This window comes from Pipistrellus hanaki, assembly GCF_964339955.1.
Source record: "Pipistrellus hanaki genome assembly, chromosome: 3".
In the NCBI taxonomy this organism is placed as follows: Eukaryota; Metazoa; Chordata; class Mammalia; order Chiroptera; family Vespertilionidae; genus Pipistrellus; species Pipistrellus hanaki.
In genome coordinates this window covers 24738424-24759189 of record NC_140505.1, presented here as the reverse complement: position 1 = coordinate 24759189, position 20766 = coordinate 24738424, and the positions used below count along the sequence as shown (strand labels likewise).

Below are 20766 nucleotides of genomic sequence, written 5' to 3'. Positions count from 1 at the left end.
AATGACCTGTCCCAGAGCCACAGGATGAGGCTGGCCAAGCAGGTAAAGGCCTGGCTTTGTGGCTGTAAAGCCAAGCAGGGGCCTCTGGACATAACCAAGAGGGAAACATTCCCTAGATCAGATTTCTGCTCCCCAGAAATCTGATCGAGGAAAGTTAAGATGGAGGTGGAGGAATCAGACAAAACAGTGACTCTCAGCTGAACCACCTCCTGAGAGTGGCCTGCCTGCTGCGAGGTTATTCAGAAGCATCACACGTATGTCAGGATTTCTAGGTTTCAGCCGAGTCCCATGGCTTCAAGCAATGGCACAGACATTTCTAAAGTTGACGGAGAGATTCTCTGTTTCAAAAATACTATGTTACTTAAAAGAAAAACAGAGCTTTTTATAAATCAAGCCGTCGAATAAGCGTTTGAGATAAGCTTTTGGAAGATGTTGGCAGAATCAGAAAAGGAGGCCAGGTTCCCCATGGCTCAGGCCAACAGAAATCTGTGACAAGGTTTCCAGTGGCAGAGCTGAGCTTGACCTACATGTGCTTCCGGGAAAAGCCTCCATTGGGAACTCTAGGAATTATTTTTATTTCATTTTTATATTTATTAAATATATGTTCCCATTAAACACACACAAACACACACACACACACACACACACACACCAAGCACCAAACAGAGCCTCAACTACCTTTATGGATAATGACACTTTGATAACCATTCAGATGTACAACCGGTTCCAGGGAAGATTTAAAAAAAAAAAAAAAAAAAATATATATATATATATATATATATATATATATATATATATATATATATATATATAAAATTTTTTTATTGATTTTTTATAGAGAGGAAGAGAGAGGGATAGAGAGTTAGAAACATCGATGAGAGAGAATCATCAATCAGCTGCCTCCTGCACACCCCCTACTGGGGATGTGCCCGCAAATCAAGGTACATGCCCTTTACTGGAATCTAACCTGGGACCCTTCAGTCTGCAGGCTGACGCTTTATCCACTGAGTCAAACCGGTTTTGGTGCAGGGAAGATTTTTAAAGAAACTTGGGAAATGGGAAAATATACTCTTGATGGCTATTTACCTGGACACCAGGAATATCATTCATGCTAATCTTTGGTGTGGACTCACATTTGAGGTCTGTCCTCCGAAAGTTTCTATGGTTTTCTCCCAGCGTCATAAGCAATAAGCGACCTCAGAACGACATGTGGGGAAGTAACAGAGCCTTGGGCTGGGAGTGAGGAGACCCGGGCCCTGATACCCTAATGCCTAGACAGTCCTCCTTTACATCTGCTGTCTTGATGTGATTTTTAAAAGCATTCGCTTTCACTCTCAAAAGTGCTCCGTAAATTATATGATGGGGAACACTGGAAAACAACCATTCCTTCCGTACCAACATCCTCTCCCATATGACTTTTCAGCTTCTCCAATAAGGTGGACTCTTCCAATCCTTGAATCTGGACTCATCTTACCACTTGGCTTTGCCAATATTACACAATGGAAAGTGATGTTCCAGTCCTACACCTTGGCCTCAGCACACTTTGCACATTGTCACCATTTCTCCGTCACGAGAACATGTCTAAGGGAGCCTGCTGAAGGAGCAGCAGAGACAGGTCCTACCAGCCGAGACCACCCCAGGACAGCCAGCCCCCAGATGACCTGCAACTGGCTACAGATGCATGGATGAACTCATTCAACATCAGGAAAAAACATCCAAGAGAGCCTAGCTGAAATTTATGATCTAGAGAATTATTCACTAAACAGATATTCATTGTTTTAAAGTGTGATTTCTAGGTTATTTGTTATGCATCCAAAGTTAATTGATATCCAGTCATGCTAGTTCTAATCAACCCATTGTCTATAATCATTCCTGTGAATGTGGAAGAGTCCCTTAGCTCTGCTGAAGTTCAAAGCTGAGTGCAGAGTAAATTTGCTAAGGAGGTAGCTAACACAGCCTGCGTTAGTTTCTTATTGCTGCAGTAAGGAATTACCAAAAATTTAGAATCTTAAAGCAACACAAATGTATTCTCTTACATTTCTGTAAGCTGGAAGTCCCAAATCAGTTTCAATGAGCTAGAGGAAGGTATTGGCAGGGCTAGTTCCTTCCGGAGTCCCTTGGAGGACATCTGCTCCTTGCCTTTCCCAGTTTCTGAAGGCTGCTTGTATTCCTTGGCCTGTGACCTCCCCTCCCCCGCTTCCTCCTATCACTCCAGTCCTGTTGGTTCTGTAGACACAGCTCCTACTTCCTCGCTGACCTCCTGCCTCACTCCCAGGTCCCCGTGATTCCATGGGATCCATCAGTTATTCTAGCGGAATCTCCCACCTCCAGGCCTCAAACTTAGTCACACTTGCCAAAGCCCTTTGGCCATAGAAGGTGGCACTCACAGGCTCCAGGAGTCAGGACCTGATATCCACGGGGGCCATTATTCGGCCTACCACGCTGCCCACGAACTTCACGCAAGCGAGGCACTCCCTGAATACGGGCAGAAAGGGGATGCAGAGGACAGTTTCTGTCCTCAAGTCAGGAAGCTGGACTGGAATGATTTCCATGGATTCCTGAGCAGTTATAATTGAGTCTTCTTTATTTCTGTGCTGCCACAGTTGCCCCTGGCATAGTTTATGTCACTGCCTGAGGGGTGATATCAGAACCAATGTTGTTCATTGAAGGCGGAAGGTCCAAGGGCAACGGTTCCCAGCGAGTCCTTTAGCCAGAATGTATTACCTGCTTTACAGTCTGCACCAGGGCCATGGTGGTTTAGTTAGTACAGGCAGCTGGGGGAAAGTGGGATCTGAAAGAGAGGGCAGGTGTTAACTCCATTCTGGCAGGAGAGGTGTTCTCAATACAAGTGATCCACTCAAGTGACTCTCTGTGAAGCCATCCCTTGTTTGTGGGGGAGGCAGGGGTGGAGGGTAACAATGGGGAAAGAGAGAGTAAGAACTGGATGAGGCATCAAGAAGAGGGAGAAGAGCCCAGCTGGTGTGGCTCAGTGGTGACCTATGAGCCAAGAGGTCATGGCTTGATTCCCAGTCAGGGCACATAACTGGGTTTCAGGCTCGATCTCTAGTGTGGAATGTGCACGAGGCAGCTAATCAATGATTCTCATCATCAATGTTTCTATCTCTCTCTCCTTCTCCTTCCCTCTCTGAAATCAATAAAAATATATTAATAAAAAAAGGAAAGAGAAGAAAAATGCAAACCCGAAGAGAGGAGAAACAGCTCAGTTTGGGAAAGTGCATCCTGTAAAACACCAAATGGCACAGGGACCACGTGGGAGCAGTTGAGGAGAGAGAGGCGGAGCTGCCGTCCCTGCCGGGACCACAGGCTTTCGTGTCCGCTTCCACTCCATCTGCTCTTGTGATTAATTGCTTTGAAGAAGCACTTATCCTCAGTGGGAAAATATCGGAATATAAAAAAATTACATCTAGAAATAGTCAAAGTGACTCCTTGGACCTCAAATGTGAGTCCAAGTCAAACTCACAGTGGACTCGGAAGGAAAACGGGGCTGGCACACGTGCCTCTGAGAGGAAATTTAGAACTAAAACAGCTTCTCTCTCCCTCGGATTCCTGAGGGGGAGGATCGTGTGAAAGCATCCAATATGGGGAGACTCACCATGTAAATCAGAATACCACCATCACCACCACCACCACCACCACCACCACCACCACCACCACTACCGCCACCACCAATAATCACAAAAATTTGCTGATCACTTAATACGTGCCATGTACTTCATTTGATCCTGAAAATGACACCGGAAGGTAAGTTCTGGACATTTTTATAGGATCAGAGGTACAGAGACTTCCCAGTTCTCATGGGAAAATATCATTATCTAAACTAGGATATGTCTGCACATTCTCCAGAAGCCACACACAAAGCAATTTAAAACCCACAGAAACAGAACGCAGAGTGGTGGTTTCCAGGAAATGGGGCAGAGCAACTCTTAAGTGGGGCCAGGATTCCCTTTTAGAGTGACGGAATTTGGGGGGGGAGACAGAGGAGGTGGCTGCACAGTTTAAATGCACTAAATGCCGTTCAATTGTTCCCTTTAACATGGTTCCTTTTATGCTGAGTGAATTTTACTCAATTTAAAAGACAACTAAAAAAGAATGTAAAAATGATCGAAGAAACAGATCAGATTGAAACACAGTAAATATAACTTAAATATGACAGATTTGAGACCCAAGATACCAGTGGCATCAATTAATATAAACGGAACTGACTCCCTTATTAAAATAAATGTTTTCAGAGTGGTTCACAAAGCAAACGAATTCTATGGGGCACACGAGTGACATGCCTCAAACAAAGGACATGGAAAGGTGAGAGGGAGTTGAAGTCAAGGCAAAGTCATAGCAGGCAAAAGTAACCCATACACATAAAGGGTTGTGTCTCTACAGCCAACAGCAGGGTTCAGGGGGAAGAGCATTAAGTACTTTAAAATGCTAATGTTCAACTTCACGATGAAGATTTAATGGTTATCGATGTCAATATACTAATAAAATAGCGATCGTGCTCACAGGGGAGGAACTACACTACTAACTAAGAAAAACACCCGAACAATAGGAGATTCTAATATGCTACTCACAGTCCAAGACAGACATGAGTGGGAAATATCTAAAAATTTAGAAGACCTAAAACAAAACAGAACAAGGCACAACCAATAAGGCAGCATGCATGCATAGATCTCAAACTTTATATCCTGGCACACAGAACACGCCTTCTTCTAAGGAATACACGGAATATCCATGAAAATCGCCCACACTGTGTGGTTGCACAGGAACTTCAACGATTCATGAACTAGATGAAATATGAACAGCATTCTTGGTTCACAATGCAATCAAATTAGACACCAATAACAAACACTTAACAAACGCTTAACAGGCCCTTCAATCTGGAAATTAAAAATGTCTCTAACAAATAAGGGTTGGGTTAGACCAGAAATGACAATCTTAATTGCAAAATTTCTCTAAAATGATGATAATGAAAACATTAAACATCACCAAATTTCACAATTAAAATGGTAATCAGAGAAAAATCCGTAACATTATATACATACTAAATAGTAGTACTTCAGAATAAAAGAAATTATATTCCCAATTCAAAAAGGTACTAATAAAAAGGAAGATGAAAATAATAAAACTTAAGCAGAAGTAAACAGAAAAACAAATATAAAGACATAAAATCCTTTGAAAAAAGTGCAGAAATATACAAACCAGTCTCTAACCTAATCAAGGAAAAATTGAGAAAAAGCACAAGTATACAAAATAAATAATGTCAAGAGGAAAATAGCCATCAAAATACAGGATATTAAAAACAACCCATAAGAGCTTATTTTTGCATAACTTTGTGCAAATAAAAATATAATTTCCTAGGAAAATGCAATTTAACAAAATTGATCCCTGCGGACTTGCAATACCATATTAGAACAATTTCCATTAAAGAAACAGAGGCATTTATTGAAGATCAATTTTACAAAGAAGTACTGATCCAGTTTCATAAGAAATTTTTCAAAGTCCAGATAATTATGTTATTCTAAAATGTAGAAAAAGAACACTTCTTATGAAACAAAGGTAACAATAATAAACACACTGTAAAGATTCAGACCAGTTTTACTTATGAATATTTATGCAAAAAATCCCCAAAAGTTTAGCAAATAGGTTCTAGCAGCATATTTTAAAATAATGAATCATGACTAAGTGGGTTACGTACCTAGGTTTGACCTGGAAATATAAAATTATTAATAATTAGAAAACCTATTTACATAATACACCATGTAAATGAAACTAAGAAGAACAATCATATGATTATCTCCATACTATTTAATAAAAGAGAAACATGCAAATTGACCATGCCTCCATTACCCTCACAAGCCATGCCCACCAGCCAATCAGGAGCAAGTATGCAAATTAACCCAACAAATATGGTAACAGTCATGGAGCTGCAGCCAGCCAGAGGCTTGAGTTTCCCTGGTGATGGAGGAAGCCAAGCTTCCTGCCCACCCTGGTCGGCCCTGCCTCCATTTAAGGCTAAAAAGTTTTAATTATAGAAGATACATAAATTCCAGATACCAGGGCCTCCACTTGGGTCACCAGGGGGTGTGGCCAGCCTGCAAACCACCAGAGGCCCCTCACCCAGACTTCCCCATGCCCTAAGGGAATTACCAACCTGATCCAGGACACCCTTCAGGGCAAACCAACTGGCTCCCACCCATGCACCAGGCCTCTATCTTATCTAATAAAAGAGTAACATGCAAATTTACTATCACTCCAACACACAAGATGGCTGCCTCCATGTGGACATAAGATGGCTGCCACAAGATGCCCATCTAAGGAGGGCAGTTGGGAGGAACCAGGCCTGCAAGGGAGGGCAGTTGGGGGAACCAGGTTTGCAGGAAAGGGCAATTAGGGGCAATCAAGCTGGCAGGGGAGTGGTTAGGGGGTGATCAGGCTGGCAGGCAGAAGCAATTAAAGGCAATTAGGAAGGCAGGCAGGTGAACTATTGGGAGCCAGCAGTCCTGGATTGTGAGAGGGATCCCAGATTGGAGAGGGTGCAGGCTGGACTGAGGGACACCCTCCTCCCCCGCCCCCGTGCATGAATTTCGTGCACCGGACCTCTAGTGGAAGTATAAAAGGCTTCAACAAAACTTAACATCTCTTGCTGATAAGAAACACTTCATAAAAAGGAATTGCAGAAACTTCTTTAACATGATAGAAAAAGCATTCATCAGTGTTAAAATCACCACCTGTGTGTGAAAATATTGGAGGCATTCCAGCTAAGGTGGTGAAAAAGTCAAGTATGCTCAGTTTTCATTACTGTGTAATGTGGTATTGAAGGTACTATGGTAGGCAGTCAGACAGACATGAGCAGAGCAGGACAATGGGCCAATACAGAAGGTCACCAGGGCAGAAAGCTACTAGCTTTGGACAAAACTGGGAAAACAAGGACCTTGTTCCCAAGGTAACTTTTCCTCTCCCAGCATAGCCATGGACATATAGTTCCCTCTCCTGACTTTTCCTTCCCTGGAATGTCACTAATCATGTGGTAGATCCCCTTAGAGGAGGAACACGGGGCCAAAGAGTGGCCTCATGTGACCCCCATGGGGGCCCTGGCATGACTGCTCCCTTAAGCATTAATCCCTAGGAATAACATCTGGCCTCAGTTGAGTTTTAGCTCCAGGCCCAGAAAAGCAGCAAAACCAGACAAGCGGACCAGGGGCATAGACCAGTCAGTAGACTGGACAGGACACACTTGGAAGCTGATGAAAGTTCTATTGGGATCCTCACCTGACACCTCCAGATACACATCCTCAAGATGGAGGACCCAGGTGGCTCTCCCTCCCAGGAGCAAGCCTACACCTTTCCCCTTCCCCTTCCCCTCTGTGACTTTCTAAATAAACTCTCTCTTATGTTTGAGTATTGGCTCTGAATTCTTTTTTAGCCAGAACTCAAGTACCAGGTGGCTGAAGGTCCGTTCTAACCCCACTGGGCTAACACCTGGTGCCTAATACTACCGCCAACAGTACGCATAGTTGTCAGATAAAAATACAAGATACCAGTTTCATTTGAATCCCCCAAATATTGCATGGGATAGATACTAAAAAATTATGTTGCCTAAAATTCAAATTTAATGGGGCATCTCTCTCTTTTTATTTGCCCAATCTGGCAACCATGGGTATTAACCTGTGTAATAAGGCAAGAGAAACCAATCAGAAGCATTAAAAACTGGGGAAGTATGTTTGTGGATTAAATGGTAACTCACTTGGAAAACCCAAGACTATTATTGATAAAAAAAAAAAAAATAAAAAAAATAAGACAGTTCAGTAAATGAACAGGAGAAGGAGATTTGGGGAAAGAAATTGTCATTCCCAAATCAGTAGCTTGGTTTGCCACAAACACGTCAGTTCCTGGCTTCTGGTTGGGATGTAGAAAGTTGAAAAGAGCACAGCTCCCGACGTCACAATAAGAAAAGTCTGATAATCAGCAAGTTCACAACTTTTCTTGAACCCATCAGAGTCCTGAGGTTGCAGGACAACCACCTTACCTGCAGTCCACGTAGAGACTTCAAGGAGAGATGGGAGCTGCGGCCTTGCCCGCCCAGGTCAATGCATTAATTGGTAAAGGCGGAGTCTAGAGAGAATACAGACACCTGGGGTTGCAAACATCAGACACCAGAGGTGTCTGCACCCAGCTGCAGGCGTTCTCCCTGGGCCGCCCTGGGCCCTCACAAAACACTAGGCAAGTCTGAGGAAGTCTCCAGGGAAGGAAAAGAGCGGTGCCTACAGGAAGGGCACAAACCCCAGATCCTGTCCAAAAGCCACAAACCGCTGTGAGGAAAAGCAGCAAACATTGTCTCCCACTCCACGGCCCTGATAGCAACCTGTTCCAACCGGGGAAAGGGAGCAGGAAAGGATTGCTCATCCTCTGAGCCTGATCAGGAATATCGTGGCCCTCGAACCCCTCGGGGGTCAGGGCGTGGACCCGTGCAGCACAAAACCCAGGTACAACGTTGGACTCACCCGTCACTTTACAGTCGGTCTCCGAGTCCCTGGGATTTATTTACATCCACAGATTCAACCCGCCCGGTGGAGAACAGTAGTTTCACCTTCCCCACTGCCGTTTCCCAAACACGAACAGCAAGTCCTGTTTTCAACCCGCGGAGAGTGGGACCTTTGGTTGCGAGTCCCCGGGTGGGACGAGCTGACGGTTGGAAGAAATCTGAGCAGGTAGGTGGCCTGCAGCTCACACCGTGTTGTTAGGGGTCAGCCAGGGAAGGGATGGGGCACTGACCCCCCCCCCCCCCCCATACTGGCTGCCCAACACAGAGGCTCGGGACAAAGAACCCCACCCCGCCCCGCTGGCCAGCCTGGGGTGAGTGGGTAACTGGGTGCTGGAGAGCGTTCGCTCAGGTGCTCCTGGAACCACGGACCACAGGCTGAGCGCCTCTGCACGCCAGAGGCTTCGCTCTCGGGTCTGGAGGCTGGAAGTCTGACCAGGAGGCTGGGCTGCGGCCAGACCCTTCTTCCCGGCCACCAAGACCCTCTTCCCGGCCACCGAGACCCTTCTTCCCGGCCACCGCCTGCAGGCCTCTCGCTGTGTCCCCACCGAGAAAGGCTCTGGCCTCTGCTTCTCAGGAGCACCCTCCTGCGGGCTGCCCCCTCCTGCCTTAGTCCGCCTCCTCCAATAGCCCCGGCCACACCGGGGTTCCATGTCCACACGTGAATTTGGGGGGACATGAGCATTCAGTCCATCACAGCGTTCTGAGAGCACAGAGGAAGAGCCCATTGGGGGCACAGCACGGAGGGGGAAACTAAGGCTGCGGCCAGCACACCCGGGGAGGCCGCCTCAGGCAGGGGGTCTGCGCCCTGTGCACAGCACCCAAGCCCCCACCGCGCGGGTCCTCCCTGCAGACGGGAGGAGGGCAGTGCTGCCTCCTAAAGACTGGACCAGAGGACCGGGCTACGTGGCTAGCAAACTGCCAGGCACGTCAGGACTCCGTGGATATTTCAAAGAAGAGCATCAACGTTATTGCAGTCCCACTGCCCCCTGGAGGATTCCCTTGTTCCCTCTGCAGCCCTCCCCTGCTCCACCGGAGCAGCTCTGAGGGGGGATGGGGGGGGGGCTCTCCCTCCTGCTGGGCGGTCCTGTTCCTTTTGCTGGGGTCCCCCCCTAGGGTGGCCGCAGCCTTCTCAGGGTCCTCCCTCACAGACGCATGCGCACATTTATTTATTTATTTTAAATATATTTTGATTTTTTTTACAGAGAGGAAGGGAGAGGGATAGAGAGCTGGAAACATCAATGAGAGAGAAACATCGACCAGCTGCCTCCTGCACACCCCGCACCGGGGATGTGCCCACAACCAAGGTACATGCCCCTGACTGGCATTTAAAGCCGGACTCTCTCCCTCTGTCAGGGGCCCGACCTTGCACATATTGCCCGCGGTCCCCTCATTGCATCGCTCACCTGGTTTTGCCACGTGGCTGCTGCTCTTGTATACTCCCGGGTTTTGCACCCCAAACCTCAAGGCCATTTGCGCAGGTGCAGTCTCCCTAGTGAAGGCCCCGCCACTGCCCGTCCTTGTCTGGGCCGGACCCCTGCGCGGGCGGCTGCCCGCTCCGCTCGCTTGTAACGGCGCTCTCTGCGGATCAGGGCTGGCGCTTTCGTTCCCGCCTGCTTGCTGTACTGTGCGACACACGGCCCTCCACGGGCCTTGGTAGCTGCTTTCTGAATAACCGAGGTGTGGCAATCGTCCGTGCTTTCATTTCAGACTGTTACCTTGCCCTCTCTCTGCTGATGAGATTTTTTTTGAATCCTGATTCTGCCATTTAGTATCACCGTTCTTTCCCAGCTTTATAACATACACCCCTTTCACAAACCCATCTTTCGCAGCTTCAGTCACGTTATTAATGAAAACGTGGAACAGATGGCGCCAAAGGCAGCTCTGCGCTGGGACAGGAAGTGCTCCTGGCGCATCCGGTCATTAGCATCCCTCGGGTGGCTGTGCACTCAGGACTGCACAAATGTCCAGGTCGAACCGCTCCATGGACCCAGGCTGACTTCACTCCAGGTCGGGGTCAATTCTTGCCATGGCCCACACATTCTGCCCACTCACTGCACTTTTCTAATCTTACAAAATTGGGAGTGAATGCAGGCTGGAATGATTTGTTCTTGGGAAGCCAGGCTGGGTTGCAGTAATTGCTGCTTCCCTTTGCTATTCACTCTAAAATGGTGCCCAGAGTTACACTGAGCTTGCCGGTCTACAGCATCCTTAACTCCCTCCCTCCTCCGACAGGCCTGTCTCCAGTATTTCTTGCTGCCTACATGTTTTTCCATTAAAAACAGTGACTAATCAGTCTCAATGGCAAGTCTCAGAGTACTGTGGGACAGATTAATCTACAGAGGACACATTAGTTAAGAGTTGCTAGTTTTTTCATTATAATATCTTAATTTGCTCTGGGTTTCCTCTCATGAATGTTCACTTTTAAAAACAATTTATATGCCCTGGCGGGGTAGTTCATTTGGTTAGAGCTGTGTCCCAATACTCCAACACTGTGGGTTCCCAGTCAAGGCAAGAATCAACTAATGAATGCATAAATAAGCAGAACAACAAATCAACGTCTCTCTCTAAAAAAAAAAAAAAAAAAAAAAAAAAAAAAAAAAAAAAAAATCTATATAGATCCTTTGGGTCTAATATTATTGTGTAGCAAACAATAGGATGAGATACACAAAACTCCTGGCTCCAGAGGACAGACAACTGGACAATGAAGATTCATGTTTTTGTTTTTCAATCTTTAAAAAAACTGCAATGTAATTGACAGATAACATTAGTTCCAGGTGTAAAATGATTCAGCATTTGTATAAGAGGATGGGTCTTTGAGATTCACATTCTGAATAGGACCCACCTCGCCCCAGCCATTTCTTTCTTTGAAATTTACATCATCCCAGTTTTGGTCTCTTCCAGGCAGCAGTTTCATTCATGTCTATGAGGATGTCACCAGCGACCTTACTTCAGAAAAGTCCAAACCCCCAAACATGGAATGCTCAATATTCAGAAGTGAAGTGACCAGGATAGAATTTTTTTGTTCCATTTTCCAAGTCCACAGATGTTACTTTTCCTGTGAAGTGTGGTTATGAGAATGTGTACACACAGGCACCATGCCTCAGTGATGAGCATTTGCGGGCAATAAGGACCCTCTGGTCCCTGTGCCTTGGTGAGAAGAATTAGGAGTACAAGGGAATGCAGATGAATTCTTGAAATTACTTCAAAAGGTTTTGTTCCTCCCCTGCTCAAGATCGAGCCCCCCCATCCCCCCACCCCCCCATCCCTCCCAGTGGAGACAGCAGGCTTTTTCAGTCTCACCAACATCCTCACGCAAACATGAATTTTCATGGAAGTCAATAGAGGTGGGTCAGGCTTGGCCATGGTGCTCAGTGGCTGAGTGTTGACTTAGGAACCAGGAGGTCATGGCTCCATTCCAGGTCAGGGCATGTACCCGGGTTGAGGGCACGATCCCTAATGTGGGGCATGCAGGAGGCAGCCGGTCGACGATTCTCTCTCATCAGTGATGTTTCTAACACTTTCTCCCTCTCCCTTCCAATATTTGAAATCAATAAAAGTATGTTTGAAAAGAAACAGGTGAGTCCATTAACAATTTGGCTTTCACACCACCTCCCTCACTCACTCTGGCCAAATCTCTCAGGTGGGGCCGCTGCTTTCTTTCCTGCAGGAGAGGGTGTGTTGTGGTGCTTGTTTTGTAAAGGGATTATTGCAGGTGATTAAAATAAGCAAATGAAGACATTCTGGAAAATGACTGAAATCCGTTGTATTTATTTCTTGCTAGAGCTTGTACATTTACATATATCATATACATACTTTAAATCCTTCACTAGTTCGCATGATTTCTATCACATAAAAACCATTTAAATGCAATAAACTTTGTTGTTGTGAAACAAGTTAGCCCCAACTTATAAAAACACAGGAACAGCTCTATCCATGAACATTTACACAATAGAGAAATGTACTATATATATATATATATCTCACGGCTTCTATACACCGCAGGGACTCAACTCATCTACACGGTTTAGTTTTACTTCAACAACAGTGAAATGTCATATTTATGTACAACCATTTTAATAAAAATAAAGCAATTGTAAAATGTAAACTTAATTTTTTAAAATATCCTTTAAACACTTTAACAATATCCACATACATTACTTGCTCCGTCCCCAGGGCGGCCACCCCAAAATGCCCTCGTGTTCTGAGAGATGCGTTTCTCCCGCCCGCCCGGCAGGTGGCGACGGGGAACACGCTTCCAGGACGTGACTCGGTACCGTGAGCTCGCCCGTCTGCAATGCTGATGGTCTGGCCACTGACAACGAGTGGCTGCTATCTGTCACTGATCGCGTTCACAACCTGCAGGGACTATGGCACCAGCAAGGCATGGGACTGAAATGGTGGGTGGAGAAAACTTTGAAGGTGAGGGAATGTTCCACACTGCCCGTCCCTGCCCACTAGCCTGAGCCACAGGGAATGGAATCCCGTCAACAGGCTGGTGAGCTAAAAGCCTGCTTTCTATAGTACACACGCTGTTAAAGTAAGGTGACCAGATGTCCTGATCTTTTAAAGACCCGATTTTTGGAAAGAATCTTTTGGACTTTTTTTTAAAAAAAGTCCCGATTTTTGGAAAGAATCTTTTTAAATTTTTGGACTTTCTTAAAATGCTGCGGGACGCGGGACAAATTGTTAAAAAGCAGGACGTCTGGTCACCTTATTTAAAGACACAAACGGCCTCCCCTGCCCGGCCTGCGGCAGTCAAGGCCGACAGCATCGGTTCTCCACTTGCGTGATTCCTGTTCTAGAAACGGCTCCTGAAACGTGAGGTAGAAGGGAAGGCAGGGAGGCGTCTAGGCCTTCACCCCACAGCTCTCCCCTGGGACTGAGCAGCCGGCTAAGCAGTCAGCTTATGTGCTCTGACCCTTCCCCCAGAAATGAAATGTGTTGCATTTCCAGAAGTCTGGGTGCCAAAGCCAAGATATCACCCATCCCTGGCCAGAGCTCAGTGTGCCAGCGTGTCGTGGCTTCAGCCACGTCACATTTGGTACCATTATTGTCACATGCCCCCACCCCCCACCCCCAGGGCCCCGGTCCCTCTCAGAGCGGATATCCTGCCTCAGCAGGGTCAGCCCGTTAGGACGCTGGATTCCCAAAGCCGGGGAGAGGAATGTGGAACCCAGGGTGCGCTTGCTGCCCAGGGGGAGCCCACGTGGAGTGCAAGGCCTGGTGCGTTCCTCTCTGCGGAGAGAATGCCCCCTCTGTGGGCCCTGGGCCAGGGGCCGGAGCCAGGAGCCTCAGACCTGCCATGCTGCTCTCCGCTCAACTCTGTGGCAGGGACTTTGTGTCTACAGACGGATCAAGGCAGGCTCGCAGGAAAATAGCAAGTGAAACTCCAAAGTTTTCTCCACCGATGAACGTGTTCAGGGATTGAAGTTAAGGTGCGTATGTTATAACACTATTTGTGAGAGCGAGCTCTCTGCCCTGTGGCTGGAAACCCGAGCCAGTCCCTCCCCATGGGGCTGATGGAAAGTGCTTAGCGGTTCGGCAGGGCAGCGCAGAGGGGAGGCGGACAAGCACAGCGGCGCTCCTACGGTAAGTGCTTTGTGGCTTTCTTTCTGGAATCATCTCCGGGGCCAGCCGCAATGCCGCCCGGGGAACCAGTGCGCCAGGCCTCTGGAGCCGCCCCAGGCTGCTTCGGGATGTGAGAGCAGCTTCTTGGGAATGACCAGCGAGCCACGGGGGGGGTGGCCCACCAGGAAGGATGTGACATGTATCCCCTCACTGATTGGCTAAATGCAATGCATCTCAGAGCCAGACACTCGACCACAGACGCTCCCGGGCCCCTGGGGAACATCCTGGGGAACAGCCATTCCCACCCTTGCCCGTCGCCTCTTTAGAGCCCTCTGGCCCGGGGTGTCTTAAGTCTAACTTAAAACATTCACTGTGTGCACATGTGTGCAAGCGTACATACACAGGTGAGAGGCCCCGATGTGGGGACCTTGCCCCCTACACACCGGACAGGACAGGAAACTGGTTCCCCATCTCTCAGAGCAGAGGACTGGCCGCACGCACGTTCACCCCCCAAGGGAAGGTGGCCGGCTCACGCTCTCCACCCCCAACTTCAATTTGGTCTAATTACTCTTGTTCCTATAGCTTAAAAAAAGTATGTTACTGGCATTAAACATCAATGTGCATACACGCTCTGCAGAGCGGATATTATCATCCATGCCAAAGGTTCCTTGGCTTCCTAACCTACATGGCTTTGTACTGAAAGTCCAGACATGTCAACTAATTAAGGCCCAAAATGAAGCTTTTATTTTTTATTTTTTATTGTTTTGACTCCTTTAGTGTATGATTTCTGCAAAGCACTATAATTCTTAGAAGGAAACACACTCGCGCAGAACAAAGACCCTGCCGATCAGTCAGAGCCAGGTCACCGCACGTCAAGAACAGATCAGGACTATGGCAGGTTTGCAAAAATAATTCGAGACTGTAGAGTGAATTTAAAAAAAAAAAAAAAAAAAAGAAGCTCAAGTTCTAACCACCAACACACGACTGCAGCCTGGAGCCAAAGGTCGGTCTCCACTCTCCACCCCAGACTCTGATTCAGGATCAGACACAAGAGCACGAGGCCTCGACCACACACTCACACGCACTCAGATGCAGCTGGGCACACACCGAACATGCTGGCTGGGGAAACGGAATCTCTCGTTTCCTATGTACACGCTGCCAGAGAAGCAGCAGCTCCAACAACTAAGGCTGGTGGCTCTTCTTTGGGGAGAGGCAGAAAGAGACCCAAGTATAAAAATATTCAACTTTTAACCTGGTCCAGAGCCTGCCCTAGAATCCTTCTACCTGTGACACCAGATGCGAGGCGTGCAGCTGTGAGCCTGGACTACAGTACCCGGTCCTGGGAAGCCCTGATACCCGGCAGCGTGTGGACTATCGCTCTACAGGAGGAAGGAAGGATGCGGCCTGAGGAAGGGTCTGACCCACCACAGCACAGACGCAGGCACCTTCCGAAAGCTCTATTTTCCGGGACTAATTACAACAATAAAGAACGCGTGCTTTAAAGCATCACATTTTGTAAAAAGCCCCAAACCGTCAGTTTGACAGTATGTTTAAGTGCTCTTAATACTGAAGTTGCTAAGACGGCTTATTTGTTTATTTTGTTTCTTCCCCCCTTTCTGTAATCTCAAATTATGATGAGCGACCCCCCTCGGTAGTGAACACAGGACATTGAAATAGTTTCACAAAGTTCCGAGTCATTTTTTTTTTTTTTTTTTTTTTTTGCCCTGGTGATTCAAAGCTCAAAGATGAAATTTTCTAGCATAAAATCTTATTATTTCAAAAATTTAATCAAAATATCATTTGACTTTAAGTTGAATAAAACAGTACCACTATATATGTTCTCAATAACAGCATTAAATACTCAATCCTATGAGGTTTTTACTTGCTTTTCATATCACACTGGTTATTAAGGACAAAAATAAATTGGATGTACATACACCATACACTGATATACATCTACACATGAATAACATATACATACATACATACAGCCATAAATACCCACAAACACAACATTGGCGGGTGACAGGAAAGCATTTTCTTTGATGCCTGACATACTATCTACATGGATATGTTCCAAAAGCCTGCATATAGATAGTACAGATACACACATACACATCACACAGGGCGAGCCAAAGAGACGGAAGGAAACCTACGTTATATACAATTACGTAACTTGCAATATTTTCTTGCTGTTGCATTCAAGTCAACAAGCTGCCATGCAGATTCAAGTATTACCGACATTCTCCCTATGAAGACATTCTCCCCGCATGCACCGTCCTAGCAGCAGGCTGCCCGCTTGCGTTTGATACTCTAGGTGCAAAATGAGAATGGCAATGACTGTGGACTCCAGCCCTCCGGTGGGAGGGAGGCATGGACAGGGTAGCCGAGAGGAGAGGCAGTGACCGAGCACCTCTCTCTCACCTGCTGGGGGCATTTTGTGGTGAACGACTGATCTCTAAGGTCCTCGGGATGACTGGATGGCGAGATGCCAGAGGCTGGTGGGGAGGCGGATGGTGGCCTGTTGGGAGGAGGGACAGCCGGAGAGTTCTGGGGCAAGGTCGGCCCAAAGGCTCCTCTGCCTGCAGAGGGGGCTGATCTTCCTGTTGCAGTGACGTAGATGCTACTAAAACCCCAAATCACACTCTTCCTCACACCAGACTCTACTTTCACAAGCCCTAGGATGCCACCGTGGTTCCGATTTACACCTGGGAACAATTCTGCCACCGGAAGAGCGAAGGGACTGCTCACTGCTGAGATGAAGGAAGGTGACTACCACACACTGGACACTGGGCAGGGTCACCAGAGACACACAACGGAGATCTGCCAGGTAACTCCCTATGAATTCAGGCTTAAAAAGCTCAATTGACTGCAAGGAAAAATGCCAACGGAATTCAAACTGCAGGACAACTAACCAAATCCAAGGAAGCCTCCATCGTACAACAACGGGGAGACTTCTGTAAGGCCCATTTTCTCCCAGTTGTCTGACGTGGGATGAAGGCAGAGGAGGTGGCGCCTGCCACCGAAGGCACACCTCCCGGGCTCCTCACAGGACAGAGGAACAGCTGGCGAGGGCCAGCAGGGAACCCCGTAACTCTGTGCTTCGGCCGCAAAGGACCTCCTTCCCTGCTGCTGGTCTCAGCTCCCCTCCAGCCTCAGGAGTCCTGCGGTGTGGCCACAGGTGAAATGCAAACCCAAGAGACCAAGCCCGGCGAGGCCCCGGCAGCCAGCCCACCTTCCTCTCCCAGAATGAATCCCCGCACACAGCTTTTCACCAGGAACAGTGCCGGCCTTGGGTTAGGGTAACAGTCGGAGAAGCACGGAGGGCCTGGGGCGGCCGCTCTCTGCCCAGGAACTCCAGTTCCACCGGGGGAATCTCCCGCACGCTGGTCTTAATGAGATGAGTTAAACTGCGCACAAGTATTGCTCAGCTTACCTAGGCATTGCTAAGAGTTAATGATAGGATGCTTTTTTAAAAAGTGCACTTCACATAGTATCGATGGCCTGGCAATAAAACAAGGCCTCTGCCTGCGAGTAATCCAGTCGTGATTGCTAACTGGCAATTCCTGGCACCTCCCTGTAATAGTCAGCACACGAGGCGGGAACCAGCCCTGAAACTCGCAGAGATTTAACCCACGGGCCACTGCTAGGCTCAAGGGTGCAGCAGCATGGCCACAGAGTCTTTTGATGACTATCAAGATTTTCTAGCCTGAAAACCAATAGGAAGTGCATGTGTGTAAAGAGGAATAACGGTTTACCACGTGGAGAGGGACTCGGCTCCGTGCTGTCACATGGGAGGGAAGAGTGGGCGGGGGAGGGGGCGTACCGTCGGAAGGAGAGGGGGAGGAGAGCTCCCCTGTACCGTGCATTAGGCGGTGGGCTTGGGTTAGCGGTGAAAGGAATGTCTTTGATTTCTTCTGACTAGATGCCATAGGAAAGAAATTATTGCAAAAGAAAACGTGGTTGGCTATGGTCACGGTTCTCACAATCTCGTCAAACCGGGGCCCGCTTCCTCCTACAGGATAAACTCCTGGCCTGCTAGGAGCACTGCCAACAGACTGACACCTGAGAGGCCACAGGGAGGTGTTCGTGGCTCATCCCCTAAAGATGGACAACATCATGGCAGGGCAGGCTGCCCCTGGCTCACCAAATAGCCTTGCGGTTGTTTTTAAAGGTACACTATGCAAACACAGCACACCGCAGCCTCAAAAGTGCCTTCTCATCCCATTGCTGTCAGCGTGTGCAGAAGCCCCTGGAGACACATCAGTGACTCACACAACAGGAGCAACGCCCTGCTGTGCTAACCGAGGATTCTGTTAGCAGAACTGCTCTGAACGCCGGGCTCGGCGGCAAGGTACCGTTCTGTTTATTAAATAGGACAAGCGGAACGAACACACAGGGACACTATGCACACAGACTCACGCACACTGTGGGCAGACACATTCAAGCCAGCCAGGGATTTTTTTTCTTTCTTTCTTTAGTTATCGAAGCTCAGAGACAATGTCATCTAGGTACCCGTCTCGCCTCGGCTCAGGATAAAGAACTAGGCAGAAAGCAAGCAGGCCGATCGTTCAGATTCTAGGAAGAAAGACGATTTCCTTGTGGGAATCTTGAACTCAGTCAGAAGCTACAGAAATGAATCAGGTCTACGAGCCATCTTGGCAACTGTCCTATTTGTTTCTTGGTTCTGAAACATAAATTGTCATTGCCTTTATCTACACAAGATGGAAGGTTAGAGTGAGTTTTCCAAAGGCGTGGCAAAGTACTTACCACAAAACAAGCGGCAATAACCTTAGCGAGGGGTCACTCTTTCCTGGGCACCATCAACTACGAACATGTATATAGGCAGGAAGTAAATGTGAATAAATAATCCTATGATTAAATGCCACTAGAAGCGGCCACGGTGTAAGAGCAGGCTTTCTCTGACTCCCTGGAGCCATCCTACGCATGCGGAGTCTCCGATTCTTTGGTCACAGTACCGTTAACTAATACACTGAGTAGAACTGAAGCAATTTTCTGTGGGAGGGAAAAAGAGCATTCAAAGTGACTCCTCCAGTTCTGAAGTTGTGGAGATGACAGCTTTAAGAATCACCAAGTTTCAAAATCAGAAAGTTCTAACTCAATTTTCACTCCTATCTGTTCCTATACAAGAGAATGTTCTTTTTATCGCCCTGAATTCCACAGGGCCCGTCACAGAAACAAGCTTATGACTTCAAGGTCAATGGAACTATTTTGAGTAGATAGAAAGGATTTAAAATAAAGTCTATTCTTAGGAGAAAGTTCAGGAGGAGCAAAGAGAAGTGACTATCAAAGGGACTAAGATAAGAATAAACTAAGTTACTTGGTATATGCAACCGGCAGATTCCTCGCTTTTCCAACCACAGTCCATTCAGACTATGTATTCCTCTCAGGCTGACTTTAAAGACTCAGGATTCCGATGCTGGAAACTTGCAGCTCCCAGTTCCTCTCTGACTTGTTTTGCTTAAGACCCCGATGTTCTTACAACCAGGACACAACTGCCTACACACATTTAAACTCCTGGATGACAGAGTGATGACAACAGAGATGGTTCTGGATTCCTGGTCTAGACCTCGTGGGAGCAAGGTAACAGTTCCTGCAGCGTGCACACATGCCTCCTGCTGCCGCTCCCGAGGTGATCATGGTCATGCTTCTTCAGAGAACAAAATGAACCTGGTGTCATCTTTCCTCAACCTTCAGTAGCAAACAGGTCCCACCTCCTCTTCCCTTGCTCGGCTGAAATGGATTCAACACTCCAGCTTTATAAGTTCTCCAGTCCTGCGATCTCCATACCCCTCTCCCTGCTTCCGGCAGGGTCAGACCCCAAAGACAAGTGCTGAGGTGCCCGCACAGCTGTGTCAGCATGGGGCACCGGATTCCCGAACTGGAATTCTGAAGCCAAGTTCGGTGAGTGCTCGATGCCACCTGTGTGACTGGCAAGAATTCACATATGAAGGTTTATGTTAAGTCTGGCTGGAACTGACTAAACTAAGTTTGTCCAGTAAAGTGGTTCACAATGGGTTCAATTTTTTTCACCTTAAAAAAAAAAAAGTGTAACAGTTGGTTCGAGAATACATAAAACAACTGAGAGAGTGCAAACGAGAGAAAACCAGAGGAGAAATGATACACAGTTTAACCTGAAATCATGACCCCCTTCCCCTCACAACAAGGTGCATTAGTTATCAAGTGGCAAAAATCGTCAAAGCAAAGAAATCAAGAGCAAAGGGACAACCTGTACAGAAACGAACAAAAATATACAATAGAAAAGGTTACTAATGCACCATTTAGTCACAGACTATTGTTGTTGTTGTTGTTTTTTTAAATATATTCACGGATTTACCAGAAAGATCTTGAAAAAACTCTTAATTTGCTCCATGACCAGCCCCTTCCTGGCCGCAGATGGATTCTAAGTAACTTTTTGCTTAATGCTGGGTGTTTCGGGTCGGTGGTCTTTCCGCTCGGACACGTTGCGCTTGACCTTGGCAGTGACCGGAGATGAATCAGGGTTCAGCGAGGGGCTGGAATGCGACTTCTTCAATCCTGGGGCCTCACTGCCGTTGCTGCCCAGGAGCTTCTTGCCTCCCTCTTTCAGAATGCCGATGTACGTTTCGTACCGGGTTTGC

At 47.3% G+C, this 20766-nt stretch overlaps 1 protein-coding gene across 9 annotated transcripts in view; it reads right to left on the bottom strand.

The window, feature by feature from the left end:
- Nucleotides 1-12305: 12305 nt before the first annotated feature.
- The window catches only part of PSD3 (pleckstrin and Sec7 domain containing 3), a 412571-nt gene continuing 404110 nt past the window's right edge, over nt 12306-20766 (bottom strand). For all 9 annotated transcript variants that reach the window (XM_084879789.1, XM_084879791.1, XM_084879795.1 and 6 more), the window contains one exon: nt 12306-20765. In XM_084879789.1, coding sequence (XP_084735915.1) covers nt 20550-20765 — 216 coding nt within the window. In that variant the 3' untranslated portion in view covers nt 12306-20549. The remainder of the gene's footprint in view (nt 20766) is intronic.